Genomic DNA, 18,452 nt, shown 5'->3' with positions numbered 1-18,452 from the left:
CCGCTAAAAAGGGACAGCGAAGGAAGCGCCGCCCCTAGAACGAGACGGCGATAATATTAGAATAGGATAGCTATAAGATTAGAACGTAAGACCCACTAGTTGTGATAGCGAAATTAGTAGCTAAGGTGGATATTTATATGAAATAAACGAGTTAGTTAGCAGTTGATCCGGAAATTTGATCGAGCCTTTTATTTCCCCGAGATCCTGAACATACAGTCCACAACAGTTCCTGGTCCTTCGAGCCGGATTCAGATCGCCGAAGCACTTCATCGTGGGAACATCTGGTGCCATCGCGGAACGCGCTCAGTACCTCCCTGCCATTTCACCGATCCGAGATGGTAGTGACCCGGAGTCAGAGCGACGCTGTGGAGCTGGAGGAACAACGCCGCGAGGAAGAGCAACGGCGCGAGACCGAACGTCTCGCCCTCCAACGAATCGAAGAGGAACGTCAGAGGCGGTTATCTCAGGCACCCCCCGCCTCACCGACCGTCGCGACGCGCTCAGTCCGCGAACAACCGACGACTAGCGCGACGATCGAACCCGCGCCCCTCACCGCGGGCGCCCCGCCCCTCACCGCGGGCGCCCCGCACCTCACCACGGGCGCCCCGCACCTCACCGTCGGCACCGCACCCCGCACCGCCGCCCCCGCTGCGACACGACGCGTTGCAGATACACTGCGCGGATCGCTCGCGCCCTCCATACGTTCGACGAATGCTACTGCGAGACTACGCTTGGCTGAATTAGAAGCCGCGGAACAACTGGCGAAGCTTGAACGACGCAAGATGGAATTAGAAGCCGATTTGATTCGGAAGCGTCTCGCCGTCGAACAAGAGAACATCCAAGAGGAAGAGAGCGCTCGTCTGCAGGAAGAGGACGTATGCCTGGGACCCAATGACCGGGTCGATGACTGGTTCATGCGCATGGACGAGACACGGGACGAAGAACAGAAGCAGACCCGTTTCGAGGAGAGAGCCAGACGCCGCGCGCCGCTACGCTCCTCGCCGACACCTCAACGCGCACCGCGTCATCTCTCACCGTCGCCTGAACGAGTGCGACGCCCCCGACAGTCGCCGGAACGTGTGCGACACCTCTCACCGTCGCCTGAACGAGTGCGACGCCCCCGACAGTCGCCGGAACGTGTGCGACACCTCTCACCGTCGCCTGAACGAGTGCGACGCCCCCGACAGTCGCCGGAACGTGTGCGACACTTCTCACCGTCGCCTGAACGAGAGCGACACCCACTACGGTCGCCGGAACGAGACCGACACCCGTCAGCGGAACGAAGACGCCGAACCTCGAACGCGAAGCAAGGCATCGAGCAATTGGCAGAGGCACTCGAGCGGATGGCGCGACCACGCATCCGGAACGTCGAGCTACCCATCTTCAGCGGCAACCCGAACGAATGGCTGCCCTTCAAAGCAACAATGAGAGATTCAACACGTCTCTACAATTTGAGCGCCGCCGAGAACCTACAGCGACTACGGACGTGCCTACGGGGGGAGGCACGCGAAGCCGTGGCGGCACTGCTGTACACCGCAACCGATCCGAGCGTCATAATGAAGACACTGGAACAATGCTTCGGGCGCCCCGAGGTGCTGATCGACCGGGCGCTAGAAGAAATTAGACGACTACCGAGGTTGGGACCGTCTGCGATAGACCTCAATAACTTCGCGATCAAGCTGCGCAATCAAGTGTGCATACTGGAGTCCATCGACAAACGGGGCTTCATCCACAACCCACTGCTGGCTCGAGAAGTACTTGGCAAGCTCAGCCCGCATCATCGGTCACGCTGGTGTGACTACGCATCCCTTCATGAAGAGGACAACGTTCCCGAGATCGTCATGATGTCCCGATTCCTGACACACGAGGCGAACTTAGCGATCTCCTTCATGTACGCCCCGAGTGCCAGCACCGTCGCCGCTGCTACTGCTCCCGCTGCGAACAGAAGCAAAGAATTAAAGGCCAGCACGAGTGGGAGATCATCATTGGGAAGAAAACCAGAAGCCATCTACAACACGAGCGAGCGAGCCGTCCAGTGCCCCAGCTGCGGAGAAGATCACAAGTTGCCGCAGTGCCAATCCTACAAGGCACTGACAGTCAACCAGCGATGGGACTTCGTGAAGGAGAGAGGTCTCTGCTTCAAATGTGTCGCCTCGAAACATCGACGCATAGCATGCAAGGCGCGGGTGTGCGGCGTGAACCAATGTCGCCGTCCACATCACGCTACGCTACACGAGAACCCGCCCGCCGCCGCAGCCGAACCGCAACCATCGACGAGTGGCCCGGAAACAGTCATGTCGGTGGCCACTACCGCCACTGGCCCGAGGACTGTCCTGCTGAAGGTCTGCCCAGTGATCGTGAGCGGACCACGGGGGGAGGTCTCCACCTACGCCCTACTGGATGAAGGCGCCACCGTCACTCTTATTGACAACGAGCTGGCGGAGAGCATCGGCGCAAGTGGACCCACACAGCCACTGAACCTGCGCGGTGTGAACATGGCGCAACAAGAAGAGGAGAGCAGATCAGTCGCGGTGCAACTCCGAGGCAAGAATGAACACGCACCGTACGGAATAAGGGCACGCACAGTGAAGAACCTTATTCTACACCAGCAGACCATCTCTAAGTCGCTACTGAGAAAATACAAGCACCTACGCCTGGACAAGAACGAGATGTGCTACGAGCTAGCACGCCCTAGAGTCCTAGTGGGGACAGACCACTGGGAATTGATCGTGTCCCGTGAACTTCGAGTTGGCGGCCCGAACGAACCCGCCGCATCAAGAACGCAGCTTGGATGGGTGGTACACGGATCCGTACCACGCAACACCATCATACAACAAGGGAGCGTGCTGCATGTCTACGATGTAGAACGACACGGGGACACAACCGACCAGTACGACCGACGTCTCGAGCAACTCGTCGAGGCGCACTTCAAGATTGACGCACTGGGTGTCAGTCACAAACCGCTCGTGGGCGTTGCCAATCAGCGCGCTCGGGACATCGTGCAGAAGACGATGAAGAAGATCGACGGGGCCTACGAGGTTGGACTTCCATGGCGTCGTGACGACGTGACCATGCCTCCAAGCTACGATGCAGCCTTCCGACGTCTGAGAAGCATCGAGAGGAAGATGGACGCTTCACCCGACTTCGCCAAGCAGTACACGGCCCAAATGGAGAACCTGCTGAACAAGGGCTACGCAGCACCATGTGACGGTCATGAACGAGCGAGCACCGTCAGTTGGTTCCTGCCACACTTTGCCGTGCAGAACCCCAATAAACCAGGAAAACTACGCCTGGTTTTCGACGCCGCCGCACGCAGCCACGGTGTCTGCCTGAACGACGAGCTATTAGAGGGACCGGACCTGCTACTGTCACTGCAGGGGATCGTATTCCGGTTCAGAGAGAGACCAGTCGCCGTCACTGCGGACATACAAGAGATGTTCCTGCGTGTGAAGATCCGCCCAGAAGACCAACCCGCCCAGCAGTTCTTGTGGAGGGGAAACGACCGGAAGAATCCGCCTCGCTGCTTCAAGATGACGAGCATGATCTTCGGCGCGGCCAGCTCACCCTTCATGGCTCACAGCGTGCGAGACCACAACGCGCATGCTCACGCGCACACTCACCCACGTGCGCTGGAGGCCATCACACACAGTCACTACATGGATGACTTTGTGGCGAGCTATGAAGACATCGAGGAGGGCCGCCGAACCATCAACGAGGTGATAGAAGTCCACGCAGACGCCGGCTTCACTTTGCGCGGGTGGAACTCCAACTACGAGGGAGTCCTGGACGAAGTGCCCGTAGAGCTTCGAGCGACCCAACCAACGCAGCTCGGAGGAGAGGGCCACGCCGAGCACAAAATACTTGGCCTCTACTGGAACGCAGGTCGAGACGAACTGGGGTTCAACACGTCGCTCAATAGAGTACCGAACGAGGTGCGAACACGAAGCCGCGCGCCTACGAAGCGAGAAGCTCTCAGTGCGGTCATGAGCATATACGACCCGCTGGGACTCCTGAGCCACTACACGATCCGAGCGAAGATCATCCTTCAGGGCCTATGGCGTCTTAAGTTGCCATGGGACGAGCCGATCCCGGAAGAAGAAGCCGGACAATTTATGAGCTGGTTGGCACAGCTGGAAGAGGTCGCCCGGCTACGACTACCACGATGCTACGAGATGAAGAACCATCAGCGCATCGAGCTACATATCTTCTGCGACGCCAGCGAGCAAGCATACGCGACGGTGGCCTACTGGAGGATAGTGCGCTGCGACGGAAGCATCGGAGTCACTCTGGTTGGCGCCAAGTCAAAGGTGGCGCCGCAGCGAACACAAACGATCCCGCGACTGGAACTACAAGCCGCCGTCATCGGAGTGAGGTTGGCCGACACGCTGAAAAAGGAACACCGCATCAAGATCGACAGTGTCACCTACTGGACGGACTCAGCGACGGTGATACACTGGGTGCGGAACGACGCTCGGCGCTACACCCCATTCGTGGCGCACAGGCTGAGCGAGATCGCAGAGCTCACCCAGAAGGACGAATGGCGATGGCTCCCCACTACACACAACGTAGCCGACGACGCCACAAGATGTCATGGGACTACAATCAGCGTGAACGACCGCTGGTTTCAGGGGCCAGACTTCTTATACGAGTCACCGGAACACTGGCCCGCTGAACAGTCATCGCACATCGAGGAGGAAGACGTCCTTCACACTGGGACACGCGATGGACAGAAGGAGGACTGGCTACCTGACCCTGGTCGATTCTCCAAATATGAAACACTGATCAGAGCGGCGGCACGGGTACTGGCATTCATCGACATGTGCCGCAAGAAGAAAAAGAACCTGGAAGTGGAGCACTTGGAACGCGCCGAACGAGCACTCCTGCAAAGAGCTCAGCGTGAGAGCTTTGGCGCTGAAATAGAACGGATCCAAGCAGGGCGCTCCATTTCCAAGACAAGCCGCCTATACAAGCTAGACCCGGAGCTACAAGATGGGATCCTGCGTGTTCGAGGTCGTATTGGAGCCGCGACCGTTCCAGAACATATGAAGCGACCAATCATCCTGGACGGCCGTCATCACCTGACCAAGTTGCTGGTGCTGAGGGAACACTGCGCCGCCGGCCACGCCAACCGAGAGCGCGTGACCAACGACCTACGACAACGATACTGGATCATACATCTGCGACCAACAGTACGCGCTGTCGAGCATGCCTGCGCACTCTGCAAAGTGCGGCGAGCCATGCCGCGAGCACCAGCGACGGGGAATCTACCGCAAGCCCGACTGGAACCATTCCACCGCCCCTTCACGAACTGCGGAGTGGACTACTTCGGCCCAATGATGGTGAAGATCGGACGACGACGAGAGAAGAGGTGGGGCGCGCTCTTCACATGCCTCACCACGCGAGCTATACATGTCGAGCTCGCCGCCTCCCTCTCCACCGACTCGGCGCTAATGGCGTTGCGGCGCATGGCCGCACGCAGAGGATGGCCCCGCGTCATCTACTCGGACAACGCGACGAACTTTCGCGGAGCAGACCACGAGCTGAAGGCCGCCTACAAGGAATGGGCGCCCGCACTGCAACAAGAAGGGATGCTGCACAGAACGGAGTGGCGGTTCATCCCACCTGGAGCGCCTAACCAGGGAGGAGCCTGGGAGCGCATGGTGCGCTCAGTGAAGGCGGCACTAGGCGCTGTACTTAAGGAAAAGGCGCCACCGGAGGAAGTGCTCCAGACGCTGTTAACGGAGGTGGAATTCTCGGTCAACGCCCGCCCCCTCACTCATGTCAGCGTGGACCCGAACGACCCGGAGGCCCTCACACCCAACCACTTTCTGTTGGGAGGATCCATGGGGCTGCCAACCACCGGACCATGCGACGAAGCCGACCGACGAGCTTGGCGAGCAAGCCAGGCCCTCGCCGACCATTTCTGGCAACGCTGGCTGAAGGAGTACCTGCCGACACTGGTACCTCGAGGCGAGCCTACGAACAACGACGCCGGGCTGAAAGAAGGAGACATCGTAGTGGTAGTTGACCCGACACTGCCACGAAACGTCTGGCCAATGGGGGAGGTGATTCGGACCTTCATCGGACCTGACGGCGGGATACGAGTCGCCGACGTCAGAACCAGAACGGGAATCTTCAGGAGACCAACGAGGAAGCTCGCCGTGCTGATCAAGAAGGAGGCTTCGCAAGCTACGCCGGGGGGAGAGATGTAGCGGACGCCGCCACTAGAGCGAGACGGCGCCGCTAAAAAGGGACAGCGAAGGAAGCGCCGCCCCTAGAACGAGACGGCGATAATATTAGAATAGGATAGCTATAAGATTAGAACGTAAGACCCACTAGTTGTGATAGCGAAATTAGTAGCTAAGGTGGATATTTATATGAAATAAACGAGTTAGTTAGCAGTTGATCCGGAAATTTGATCGAGCCTTTTATTTCCCCGAGATCCTGAACATACAGTCCACAACAATACTTATTCATAGAAGTGGCATTAATTGAGTGACCTGATTATCTCGAATTGTACCGGTGTGTAGACAAAACATAGATACAGGAACTCGAAATATAATAACAATAACAATTCAATATTATTATATCTACATAGTTATGTTGACAAGTTGAGCCGTGGTAGCCCAGTTGGTAAAACGCTTGCCTCTCACTTTGAGGTCACAGGTTCGAATCCTGCAGAGGCCTAAACAAATGATTGTCGAATTTATTTTCGTATTCATGTTTGGATCATAAATGATTATCACGTGCTCAGCGGTGAAGAAAAACATCGTGAGGAAACCCATATTCCCGAGAAATTTTCGGAGGTAAGTATGTGACCTAACCTGTATTGGGCTGGTTTCCCCATCGCGGGTTTGAAGGTCAGACAGGCAGTCGCTTCTGTAAAAAACCGGGCATGTCGAATCTTCAGGTTAGGTAAGCGGACCCTGTAAAAAGCAGGATAATTCTAGAGGGATGATGAATTCTATTAACTCGTTATGTATGAAGACGTCAAAGAAATAGCTTTGTACGGAAATAATAGAAAATGCATTTCCAACAAGAGCACGGCGCTTGACAGTCTTAAGTTAGAGAAAAATAGGCTAAAAGCACAACTTCCAAACCGAATGTTAAATAAAAATATAATTATCGAACAACGACTCGTTTAACTTGTGTTCCTTGTTATCCACTGCCGTAAAAAAAGCGGAAATCAAATTATTTTAGTTCGGTTTATTCTTTGAAATGATAACATACTTAAATACTATAGTCATCAAATTCAGAAACCAGATTATAACATATTTTCACTAATCTATTTCAGTTATCTTATTCCGTGAAGCACTTTTTATCATGATGAATATAATCATTCACACTTAATTCATTTTTACACGAATATTGTGATTATTATATAGAATATTTATCTTCGAAAGTTTTGTGGTAGTTCCTATAAGTAATTATGTTATCTGTCTAGATCACGCCAGTCACGGGAGAAGTTCAGTGATGTGTGGTGTTTCTGTAGATATGAAATATCTTTCTGGGCTCTTCTCAATTATACTCAGTCAGTGTGATGTTACGTGGAAAGTTACTAAAACCCGTTGTTTGAGTTAGACGCATCATAAAACCATTAAGGTCAATGGCATTAAACACCAAACGTATCTTAACATCTACGAGAAACTAGTTTTAGAAAAAACAATTTGTTTCCTCATTTAGTGCGACAGAGGAAGATATTCTATTTGTAAATAATGCTAACGTGTCAAGACAACAATGCCGCGAATGATCTCAGCCACAGCCACCTCGTGTTTATTTGTTATAATTAAATGGAGCTGCCGCTGCACGCGGTTGTGGAACGCATCGACTTTTATTTTTATGATTCATTGGTCCAAAAATACGCCAGCGTCGCGTCATAAGCCAGATAACATAATCAACTTATTATCCAAACAGAGTAGATGTCACCTGATTACACATAGGAGCGACAGAAGTCGGTGAGCGACGTGCATACTGTGTCTAGCCGTCTAGTGTCTAGCGGACCATGCACTCGACACAATGGACAATCAACTAACAAATTATAGCTAACATTGTATCGGAGTTTCAAAGGCGAGCGTCGGTTCATTATGAGTTCAAGGTTCCGCGATGACGCCTTCAGCGGCTACGGAATTCTCACATGCACCACATATTGTTAACATACTGACTGGTGCCCGCGGCGGCGGTACGAGCGCCGCGCCTGCGCCCGCGCCGCCGCCGCCGTGTCAATGATCTAGCCGGCTGAGAGCACCATTGCACGCTGCAACTGTGTACACAACATTTTCACATACTTATTATAGCGTCAAAACAAGCCGACTAACCCTCCAAACTACAAGTTACTGACTAGGATTACAAGGACTAGAGGAATAATTCGGTCGAACCTCCATCTAAAAGCATCCTACCATTCGTTCTACACATCTAGTTACCATCATCTACGGCAATCATTATAGGTACTTACGTAGATTTCTCCTAGCCATATTAGTGCGCAGTAACACTTCAATACCATGTTTGTTTTAGTAAATAGATTAAAAAGTGTGCTCTAGACTTAAAATGGTTTTACTTTTTATGCAACTAACAGGTTTCTATTAACATAAATTATTCGTCATGTTGTTTTTGTAAACTTGCCGTTTTCAGTACAAGTCAAGGTGGTTTAAAAAATAATCCGCGAAGTGTGACACAAACACGAATCGCTTCATTGAATCGCAGAGTGCGCACGCGTGCTGATTACATATAGCCGAATCGCTGCGCCCACGACCCGTGGCGGGAGAGATCGCGCCAGACGGCTACCGAAATTTGGGTTAGGCGTTTTTTAAGCGGCGCGGGCGCCGGTGGAAGCGCGCGAGGTCGATGCGCCGGCGCGCGTCCCGCGCCCGCGCCGCGCCACCCTCGCGACCAGTTCCACCACAAGGTGCAGCGGCCGCGCGACCAACCCTACATACCTACCACCTGCCAGACACTAAGCGAATATAACATACATGAAGCCGCTACGCGCCCGGCCGCCGCGCCGCCGAGCCTCGCCACATTGACTTTCAAAGAGGAACAGGAAAACTACCGCCGCCAATCCTTATATCCGTAATAAGCAACAGCTCTACGTCATCGTCTACATAACTTAACTGTTATTTATTCGCTTGCGAGTGTAATAAAGCTTACATTTTTATTACTTATAAAGCTAAAGGACATAAAATCTTAGTAATTAATTGGAACCTACTTTAACTGAGTAAAAGTTTATGCAGCTTCCCCTCTTATTAACGAACCCTAACTTAGCTATTAGGGGTAATTAATATTCTTGTGCCATTAACATAAACCCAGAAGACTTCTCATACAAAACTTTGGACATTAAGTTATTACGGTAAATTAGGAGAGAGTTAGGGTTAATTTAAGCACTTTCGATGTTGTTCAATCCATAAATGACTCTTCTCACTACAAATACAAAGAAAACTGCGGACGTTTCCATGCGCGAAAAACCTTTTGCTTTGATTATGAAAAAATAAATACAATTTTATTCATATATTTACTTAGTTGCTACAATAGTACAGGCTGAATTATTCATATATGGTAAGAATATTCCGTCATCATTTTTATGACCTCGAAGCAATTTATTAATTTTGGCAACAGAACTTGGGCTGGGGTCTAAACAGATTGATGTCCATGTCATAAGTCTCATCTTAAAACTTATCATCCTTATTGATAAATCAGTAATATTCAAATACACAATCTAGTTAATACTAAAAATTAAAAAAAAAATGGGAAAATATCATCTTTTTAGAATATTAAGTAAATAAAGAATCACCAGGGAAATAGTATCTGTTATAAGAGTGTTATTCGTTAAGTAATAACATTTTATTCATCTACGACCAATTATACCTGACTATGATTAATTATAGTGTCTAATTCAATCAGAGATACGAAATAGGGGGGATAGACTAGAAACCTATTGCTAAATGATATGATAAGTATTTATGTTATATTTTATTAGATACAAATATTAAATGTGGCTGTTATGTCGGACTTGATTTTATGTATGTATTTATGACTAATTAAAGCGAGTCCCAGTTGGTTCTAGACAGACCAATAAGAACCGCTTATATCGCTGCACATGTGTTTCGTCTCGTTAGTGCGGCGGCGCACCGACTCTACATAATAGCTCGGGAGACTGTCGTCCAATTCGCAGCTCTTAATTGGCGACTTGCTTTTTCTGGTGCTCTTTCCAACTATTACGTTTTTTGCGGTTGAGATCGTCTGGAGATAGACGCGTATGAATGGCGTGTCTAGACGTGCCATCCGTCTCGGTCACCACCAGAGACGGCATTGTACCGAACCCCGTGGCGCGTGTCGCACTAACGTGACAATATTATAACTACAAATTGGCCATGTCAAGTATCATAGTCAAACGGAAGTACGGAACTATGTACTTGGCGCACTACTTAGTTTTCACACTGAATGTGATTTTATGACTTTTAAGAATGATCTGTTGTTTATTGCGAAATAAATAAATCTATTTTAAGTTGATTTGTTTATATTTTTAATAACTTGTCTTTCATCTCATGACTTTTTGTATGTAATTAAGTATACATCCTAAGGCTGGCCAATACGACGACGAGTCACATTTAAAATTAATGTGAGGTTGATGCCTCCTGAGTCCACCACTGCCCAGCTCATATGTTTCGATGTTTGTCTACAACGTAAATGCGCGTCGCTCCTAAATGTGCAATGAATAATGGATTGCAAGAATCTTACTGTCAATCATTATATTCCAAGTTTTTCTGTCCGCGTTTCGAGCCATTGTGTAACTAGACAACTGAGCTTATCTAGATTTTTATTAAGGATTACATTGAGTTGAGCAGCTTTGAATGACATATGAGTCATGTCTCTCTACGTAGCAACAGTGTTACGTCATTTTCAATATCTTCATAATATGGAGAAGATAAATTATAACAAGATCAAGATAATGACACTTGATGAAGGTATATCTTACAAAATACATAGTAGAGAAGCAATCTTCACATCGTCTGGAGAACAGAACAATAGGTGATGATGTCCGAAATCATTCCGCACCTCTGTAACCTACGTACCTACATATTTAAGTAAAAATAGCACATACAAAACAAGCCAGTGATTACATGCTGACGGCTGGTACTGTATAGAATAACAATAAACAGCCAGTTTATTTCTGTACTACAGTTCAAAGAACTAATACAATGCAGTTGGAGATAAAACAATTTAATATTTGATATAAACTCACCGAGCGCAGAATGAGCGAAGGTCCAGAACAGGTACATTCTGTTTTATATTCAATGTGTGGTGTGCAGGTGAGCTGCAGCGTACATTGCTGAGTTTACAGAGCGTCTGTGGTGCAGCTTCACTGTGTTGGAGTAACGTACCCCATATCCGCTGGCTTTCAAATGGCTTTGTATAAAATCGTAGCCCTAGAGAGAGCGTCGACTCTCACTCGTCGAGAGAGTTTAAATTATCCGCAAGTTCCAGCGCAGACGGGAAAATTTCATTACAGTACATTCTGTTCTCGTATCAACTATAAACTATGTATCAGACGCAGAGATAAATCAACAATAAAAGTCGATGTTTGGCTTTAACACGTTGCAACTACCTGCAAAGCTATTAACGCCTTGTCAGAGCCCTGTCTTCAGTATATTGTCAATAAATAATCCCTCTGTACATTTCTTGCTAATTTTACTAGAAAATGTACCTAGGTTGAATTGTTTATTGAATATATCCTATTTTACCTATTATGTTATCCAATGAACCTTCATTCGAAGCCGCCTTATTTGCACGATGAAGCGATTAATTACATTCAAATTATTATTTTTTGCAAACACGGAATTCAATATTATTCGATTATAACATTTTTCATATAAAGTATTATTGTTCGAAAAGCACCAAATTATTCTAGTATTGGATTATTATTTTACAATATAATAAAAAGATTTCTAATTGCCGTAGGTAAGGCATACAATTTCGTTACAAAAAGCTACGGTTTTACTATTATAATGACTACAATTCTTTTGTTGTTTCTTTAATTTTTCCGGTGACTGAATACCAATTAGTACAGGCAAAATTTCAATCCACTCGAAATTTCGAAACAAGATTTCAAAATAACAGGTATTTACAGTAGGTAATTTTTGAAATTACTGTGCTAACTGTAATATTATACAAAAAAGTAAGTCATGTTTGTCCTCATAATAAGTTTTTTTAAAGCAAATCCACTTATCCAATTGAGAAGAAATTTTGACTAGTATAGCGACATAGAGTAAATAATGAATACTACATATAGAAAGGACATCCTCCACTCATACAGATACGAGCTTGGTGCGAGCTTGATTTAGCCCAAACTGTCACTTTTGTCTATTAAAATTCCGGCCAAGTAGTTAATGCCATCTGCGGCAAATCTACAATAAGTCATGTCAAAAAAAAATCTATTAAAATAGTAAACGGTTAAGGAGTAAAAGAGCGCATCCTGAGTGTCTTTTTTTTTGACGTGACTTGTTGTAGATTTGCCGCAGATGGCATTAACTACTTGGCCGGACAAATGGGGAGCGCTGAAGGCTCTCACCCGGTCATCCTGAGTGTCCGACTCGCTCAAACGCGCAAGGTAAGAATGAGATTTTTGTATGGAGTGTCCAGGCTATGTTAGCGACCTATCTTTACATAGAGACAATGCCGTGTCTGACGAGACTGACCGCATTCATCACCGTCATCAGACTACCTAACCGTATTGTTGTCTACACTCAGGCAGACAACAAAACTACATTCGACGCCCGGAACAATATTTGAGTCACTAAGTGTCCTAAGTAAAGTCAGACTTTATTGACAATGGACAAACAGTTCATTTGCGATATGCTTTACAGGGGGGTTAGAAAAGCCACATTGAAGTAATTCATCTAAAAAAGCAATATTGCTACTTGATATTTATTTGCATTGCGCACTTACAAATAACAACTTACCCACCTAACTTGACTTATTACGAATAAAAATTGTCTCGGGTAAACTACTTAACTACTACTGTATGAAACAAGTCACCTGTTATAGTTTGTCGGCTAAACATCATTAACGTCTTTATAAATTTATACTCAACATAATGTTTAGTTATCCAAAGACAATAAAAGCACAGATTTTTCAGTGGAATGGAACCTAAACGTGTTTTCCATTATCCTCTTTCTCTACATAACTTACGTACCTGTCACGACATAAAACACTTTAAAAACATAACATATCATCGCCGTATGTGTCTATCCGCTCGCCTCTATACAGTCGGCGTCATTGGTATCATACTTAACAGGAAAAAACCAGCAGCAGGATATAACAAACAGTATACTATAACGAGATGTTTGCGCGCCACGTCACGTGCCGTGCGTCTAGACACACCGCAGACGAATTTTTAATACAAACGCGGCCGTGACTGCTATTACCTACCGCGGCCTGCCGTCGCGTCAGGGGGAACTCTAGCTGCGTAAATGTGTAGTCAACAGAAACAGGGTACATTTGGTAACTGCGAGTTATTTGAATCGTCACAGTAAGTATATCTTACTATGGCCAGGTTGCTGAGGCTGGTCATCCACCTCACACGATAAAAGATGAGGAGAGTACTTATATCTTTTTAGGTTTATTTGACGTTTTATTTGTAATTATAGATAAATTATAGGTACTTAATTCGATTAATCGATCGATAGCTAATGGACCAAATTTAAACAATAATTATACTGTACATATATTAAGTGAACACTAAAGTTTTCCGAGTCTATATTCTTCATACTGGTGCTGGTTTCTGTACACACCATCTAATTTTATTTTAGTACTTACCTGTCATTTTCTTATCCGCTGAAAAAGAAAGGAACGGGTAATCGACAGGCATAAAATTAAAAAAACCCTTCCAACATTTTATAATGGCTGATAACTCGACAGAATTAAGTTGACAGCACACTTCCAACGGGTTGCATGTTGCAGGTTATTCAATCACTTTAATATTAACAGTTGTCAATTATCCCTTTCCTTTTCGGCGGATAAGAAAATGACAGGTATAACTTAAAATTAGAAAGTGCCTGCAGAAATCGGGGCCACAAGTTTAAAAACCGTATGATCTATTAAAAACCGTATATCACCCCCGTAAGTACTTTTGTAACAAATATTGCGAAAATAATATCCATAATTTATGAACACTTATCCATCAACATTTTTAAATTTATGCGCTTATGAAAGTATACAGCGCCTGTTCTGTGTAAAGGTGCTCCTTTATCGGTGAGTATTCGCCTGTAATGTAATTCGCGATTCGACTTTTAACATTGTGATGCGCCTAATAATCAGTTTGTAATGATCGGTTCTTTTCCCTACTTCTTCTCCCTCTGCTAAGTACATTACACGACGGTCTATTTGCGGTGAAGGAGTAGGTACTCTAACATAATTGCGTATATGTTACTACAAAAGCTCGAACTGCAGAAAATGAATATATATATATATATAGAGATATATATCTATGACTGCGAAATGAATATACATATATATTCTCATATTACATTATGATCTAACCAATTAATATTGATTACCTAATGTTATCGTTACCTACTATTACCACGTACAACTAATTGGAACATTTTGATATCAGCGTAGTTAATTAACGTTACTAAAGATTTTAACCCTTAGTTTAATTTGCAATGGTTTAGCTAAATAAGTTATGATTCGTTAATTAAATTAATTTTAGATGTAGCCTTCAATGAGGGCCTTTCCAGGTTACGCTCCCCGAAAACAATATAGATGGCGCTGTTCAGGTTTAACGTGATAATCACCTATTTTCTCATTACTCCGGGTACATAATTATTCAAAAATAGAATGTAATGGCAGAAGCATACATAAAAATAATTGTTACTTGAATTATGTTGTTGGGTCGTTCTTCTCTTTTATCGACAATAAAAAGACATTTTCTCGATTTATCGGATTTAACATCTTTAAAATTATAACGGCAATAATTATTTTAAAACATCATATAAATATGTGTCTGTAGAGGACTATTTCGTGGTTCTCTTTATCTTGGTAACATACTTTTCTTTGCAGGCGCATTCCAAAAAATATTGTGACAGAGTGGCCCTTTTCATCGGAGACAGCATTTCAATTTACCACTCTGTCCCAGAATTTTGTGAAAAACGATCAAGCTACGTTAATAACTAATTGAGGAACCGATTAGTATTTTGCTTGTATTTTGAGTATAATAAGATAACTATATTTTTAGACAATCAAAACATGAAATAAAATTCTAAAACATAATTTATCAGAAGCAGAACGAAGGACAGATCATTGTCGATAAAAAAGAAGAACGACCCTGTTAACTATATTGCTTCTCTTTATTTTAATCAAGCGTCCTGTCGAACATGATCGATCATGTAAGAGCGATAGGCTGATGGGTATCATCATTCGGTTTATCATTATCCTCCTTAGGACTATGTATCAAAAGTGGCTGCTAATAGTTTCTTGATTATTTGTAGTTCTGCCCACCCCTTCGGGGAATACGGGCGTGAGATTATGTATGTATGTATGTTATTTTAATCAGAATAATAATGGGTGGAAGTTGTCTTGTGCCAGAGTGTAATAACAAGGGTCGTCATTTATACCCAAAAACAAAGATAAAAAATGCATACTTACGTCTGTTATCCGTCAAATTACAAGGTTAAACGAAGGCAACACTGAACAGCGCCATATATATATATTATTTTGGGGAATGTACCCTGGAAAGTCGCTCATTGAAGGAGAACTAGATTAGAGTGGAGTTGACAGTACTGGTGTCTAGCCGCTCATTAGCCATCCAAAGTTCTCCATCATGCCACAATTAGTAGCCTGCTGAAGATTTACTCCCGTGGGCATAAATAGTTGAAGTCAGGTAGGTGCTAATGGCATCACAACAAAAATGGTGACAAATTGTTCTAAATAAAACTATTCTATTTTCAGTAAGTACTTACCAATTTTTTTGACGTGACTTATTGTAGATTTGCCGCAGATGGCATTAACTACTTGGCCGGACAAATGGGGAGCGCTGAAGGCTCTCACCCGGTACAACGTTTAAGACAACAGGCCTGAGGGTGCCCAGTTGGGCGCGAACCTCGGCTCAGGGCGTCGTCTGAGAGGAAAAATATTTGAAAGAATTAATCGACCCTAGTGGGTCGATAGCGATAAGCGCTGAATGAGGGAAATCGTCGACCACGCCGGCGGGGTCGGTATCGGGGACCTGAAGTGTTTGGTGTTGCGAGCTGATTGGCTGCCTCTATGGCTAGAGTAATCGGGTCGTCGGGATCGTATATTACGTCCTTCGGACGCCGATACTTTTCAGTACCGTCCCTAAGCGGAATGTATTCGGAAGCCGCAACTACCAGGGGATTTGGGTGGTGCATTATAGACAGCAAACAACAACAACTATATGCCAGACTAGGTATCTAGTCTGCTTACTAAGTTCTTGTTAAAATGAATAATTTATTTATTCCACTACTTACGCATTATTAAAATCTCATCTCTCTTGTTGTAATAAGTAGATCGTATACAATAAGAATATTAATATGGTTCAAGATAAATTATAAAATTCTGATTAGACAGTTGTAAAACTAACGAAAATCATTTTCTTTTTTCCTAATCAAGAAAATCAAGAAAAATAATAATTCATCACATTTTTATGACGTTACAGTGTGCTTTTTCATACAAATTCCATAGTGATTTCGTGTTTTGACGTTCAGTGAAAAGTAACTGATTGACAAATTGGAAAATAGCCTGTAAGAATTCAGGGCAAGCAGGACAGAGACTACTCGTACTATATTAACAGTAGGGCTAGTGAAAATATTTTCATAACTCGTGTCCTACAGACAGCCTTAAAGTGTTTCAAGAGCATCGAGGATTTTTAGAAAGTTTCAGCTTTAATTCATAGGTGACCTGCTGAACTTGAAGTTCATTTGCAAGTATAATGTGATATTATACAAGTCTATAACGCGGCCAAATATAATGTAACTCTCATGTTATGTTGAATAAATAAAAACCATTGAAAGATATTTGTCTTAAAACGTAGTATACATACAAAAATGAAAAATGATTTCAAATTCAAAAATATCTTTATTCGGTAGGTAACATAGTTACACTTTGAATCGTCAATTTTTACATAAACAACGTCTCATCCGCCTAAAACTACTGCAGCTTCTCACAACCTGTATAGCCGGGAAAAATAAGCTGCAAGAAAAACCTCGGCACAGGGCCCTAGACGTTCTTTAAAAAAATAAATTACATTATAGATTTATCATGTTCATAATAATGAAACGACTCATTTAGTGCGTGTTAGTGAAACGAGTCATTCAATATAAATAAAGCGTGATGTACATGAGTAATTCTTTTGTCGTCGTTGCGTTTGGGGGGAAAGCCCGCCTATTTAGATGTCGCGTATCTAGACCATGACTATGTGTCTAGACTAGACGTCCAGGTCGAGCTTTCACGCGTTATAGCGACGCCTAAATGTCCCACAGACACACTCGCCGATTACATGACGTAATATTAAATACATACTGTCCGGGCAGACGTGAGGATAACGTCTGAAAATTATAATTTGGGGAAGTACAAATTGGATAACGAAATTAGGTCATTTCACAATGTCTCGCAATTATTATTTTACTGTTGTGGGTGTTTGCGCGGATGGAAAACATCCATTCTTCAATCAATAAAAATACATCCGAAGAATGTAACTAAGTATCATCGGAACAGGCGCATGTTAAAACATATTATGACTGTGACGTCTTAATTTACAGGCGATGATGGACTGGTACTCTGGCAGCGTCCAAGTACGGGTGTGGGTTTATGAATTTGATTTTGAAACGTATTTGTATTCTGCCAGTTTCAATTTTTTTCAATAAAACTTTCTATTACACGTCATATAATAATTAGTTCTTAATTGAATTAAATATTATCTAACTTAGGGAACAGTGCAAGCTTCATCAAAATATGGGTGTAGAAGTTTAATAGGTACTTATGATCAAAAAGTTTATTAATCAAAAAATAACAATGGTCTCGTTGATGTCTTTTGTATGAAGGAAGCCCTTATTAGTGTTAGTCGGCAACGTGAAGACGTTACAGGGAAATGGTACGAACGTAAATTAAAGAAAAAAACTGTCAAGGGCGTGTCGGACATAGGTAAGTATATTAAAGTTCAGCGTATGAGGGTGTTGGTGTTGATGTGGACCTTTTTGGGGGGAGGGGGGGTAAAGTCAACTTTAGTACTCGAGTAGGCTCGAGTTTACTAAAAAAGGAAAAAGGATAATTGACTAGCTGAAACCCATGACTTTACGTACTTACTTACTCTTTCTATAAAACCCAAAAACGGTCACCACACTCAAAGTTGGTTAACTCTGTTGTTGATATGATGCGATCAACATGCGCGACTGGGATACGAGCTCCTGCTGTCCATTAAATTAATTTTGATTAATTCAAAT

General features: G+C 44.9%; 1 protein-coding gene across 1 annotated transcript; it reads left to right on the top strand.

Annotated features, from left to right (window-relative positions):
* The first annotated feature begins 335 nt into the window (after window positions 1–335).
* On the top strand, window positions 336–6,212 carry LOC126372660 (uncharacterized). The gene has a single exon (XM_050018509.1). The coding sequence runs from the start codon at window positions 336–338 to the stop codon at window positions 6,210–6,212; it is 5,877 nt and encodes a 1,958-aa protein (XP_049874466.1).
* The last annotated feature ends 12,240 nt before the right edge of the window (window positions 6,213–18,452 follow it).

This window comes from Pectinophora gossypiella, chromosome 14, assembly GCF_024362695.1.
Source record: "Pectinophora gossypiella chromosome 14, ilPecGoss1.1, whole genome shotgun sequence".
NCBI lineage: Eukaryota > Metazoa > Arthropoda > Insecta > Lepidoptera > Gelechiidae > Pectinophora > Pectinophora gossypiella.
The sequence above is the reverse complement of the archived record's forward strand: the minus strand, read 5'-3'. Positions and strand labels throughout refer to the sequence as shown.

What these genes read in the sequence shown, in the direction of transcription:
- LOC126372660 (XM_050018509.1), top strand. Translation starts at nt 336, where the DNA reads ATGGTAGTGACCCGGAGTCAGAGCGACGCTGTGGAGCTGGAGGAACAA.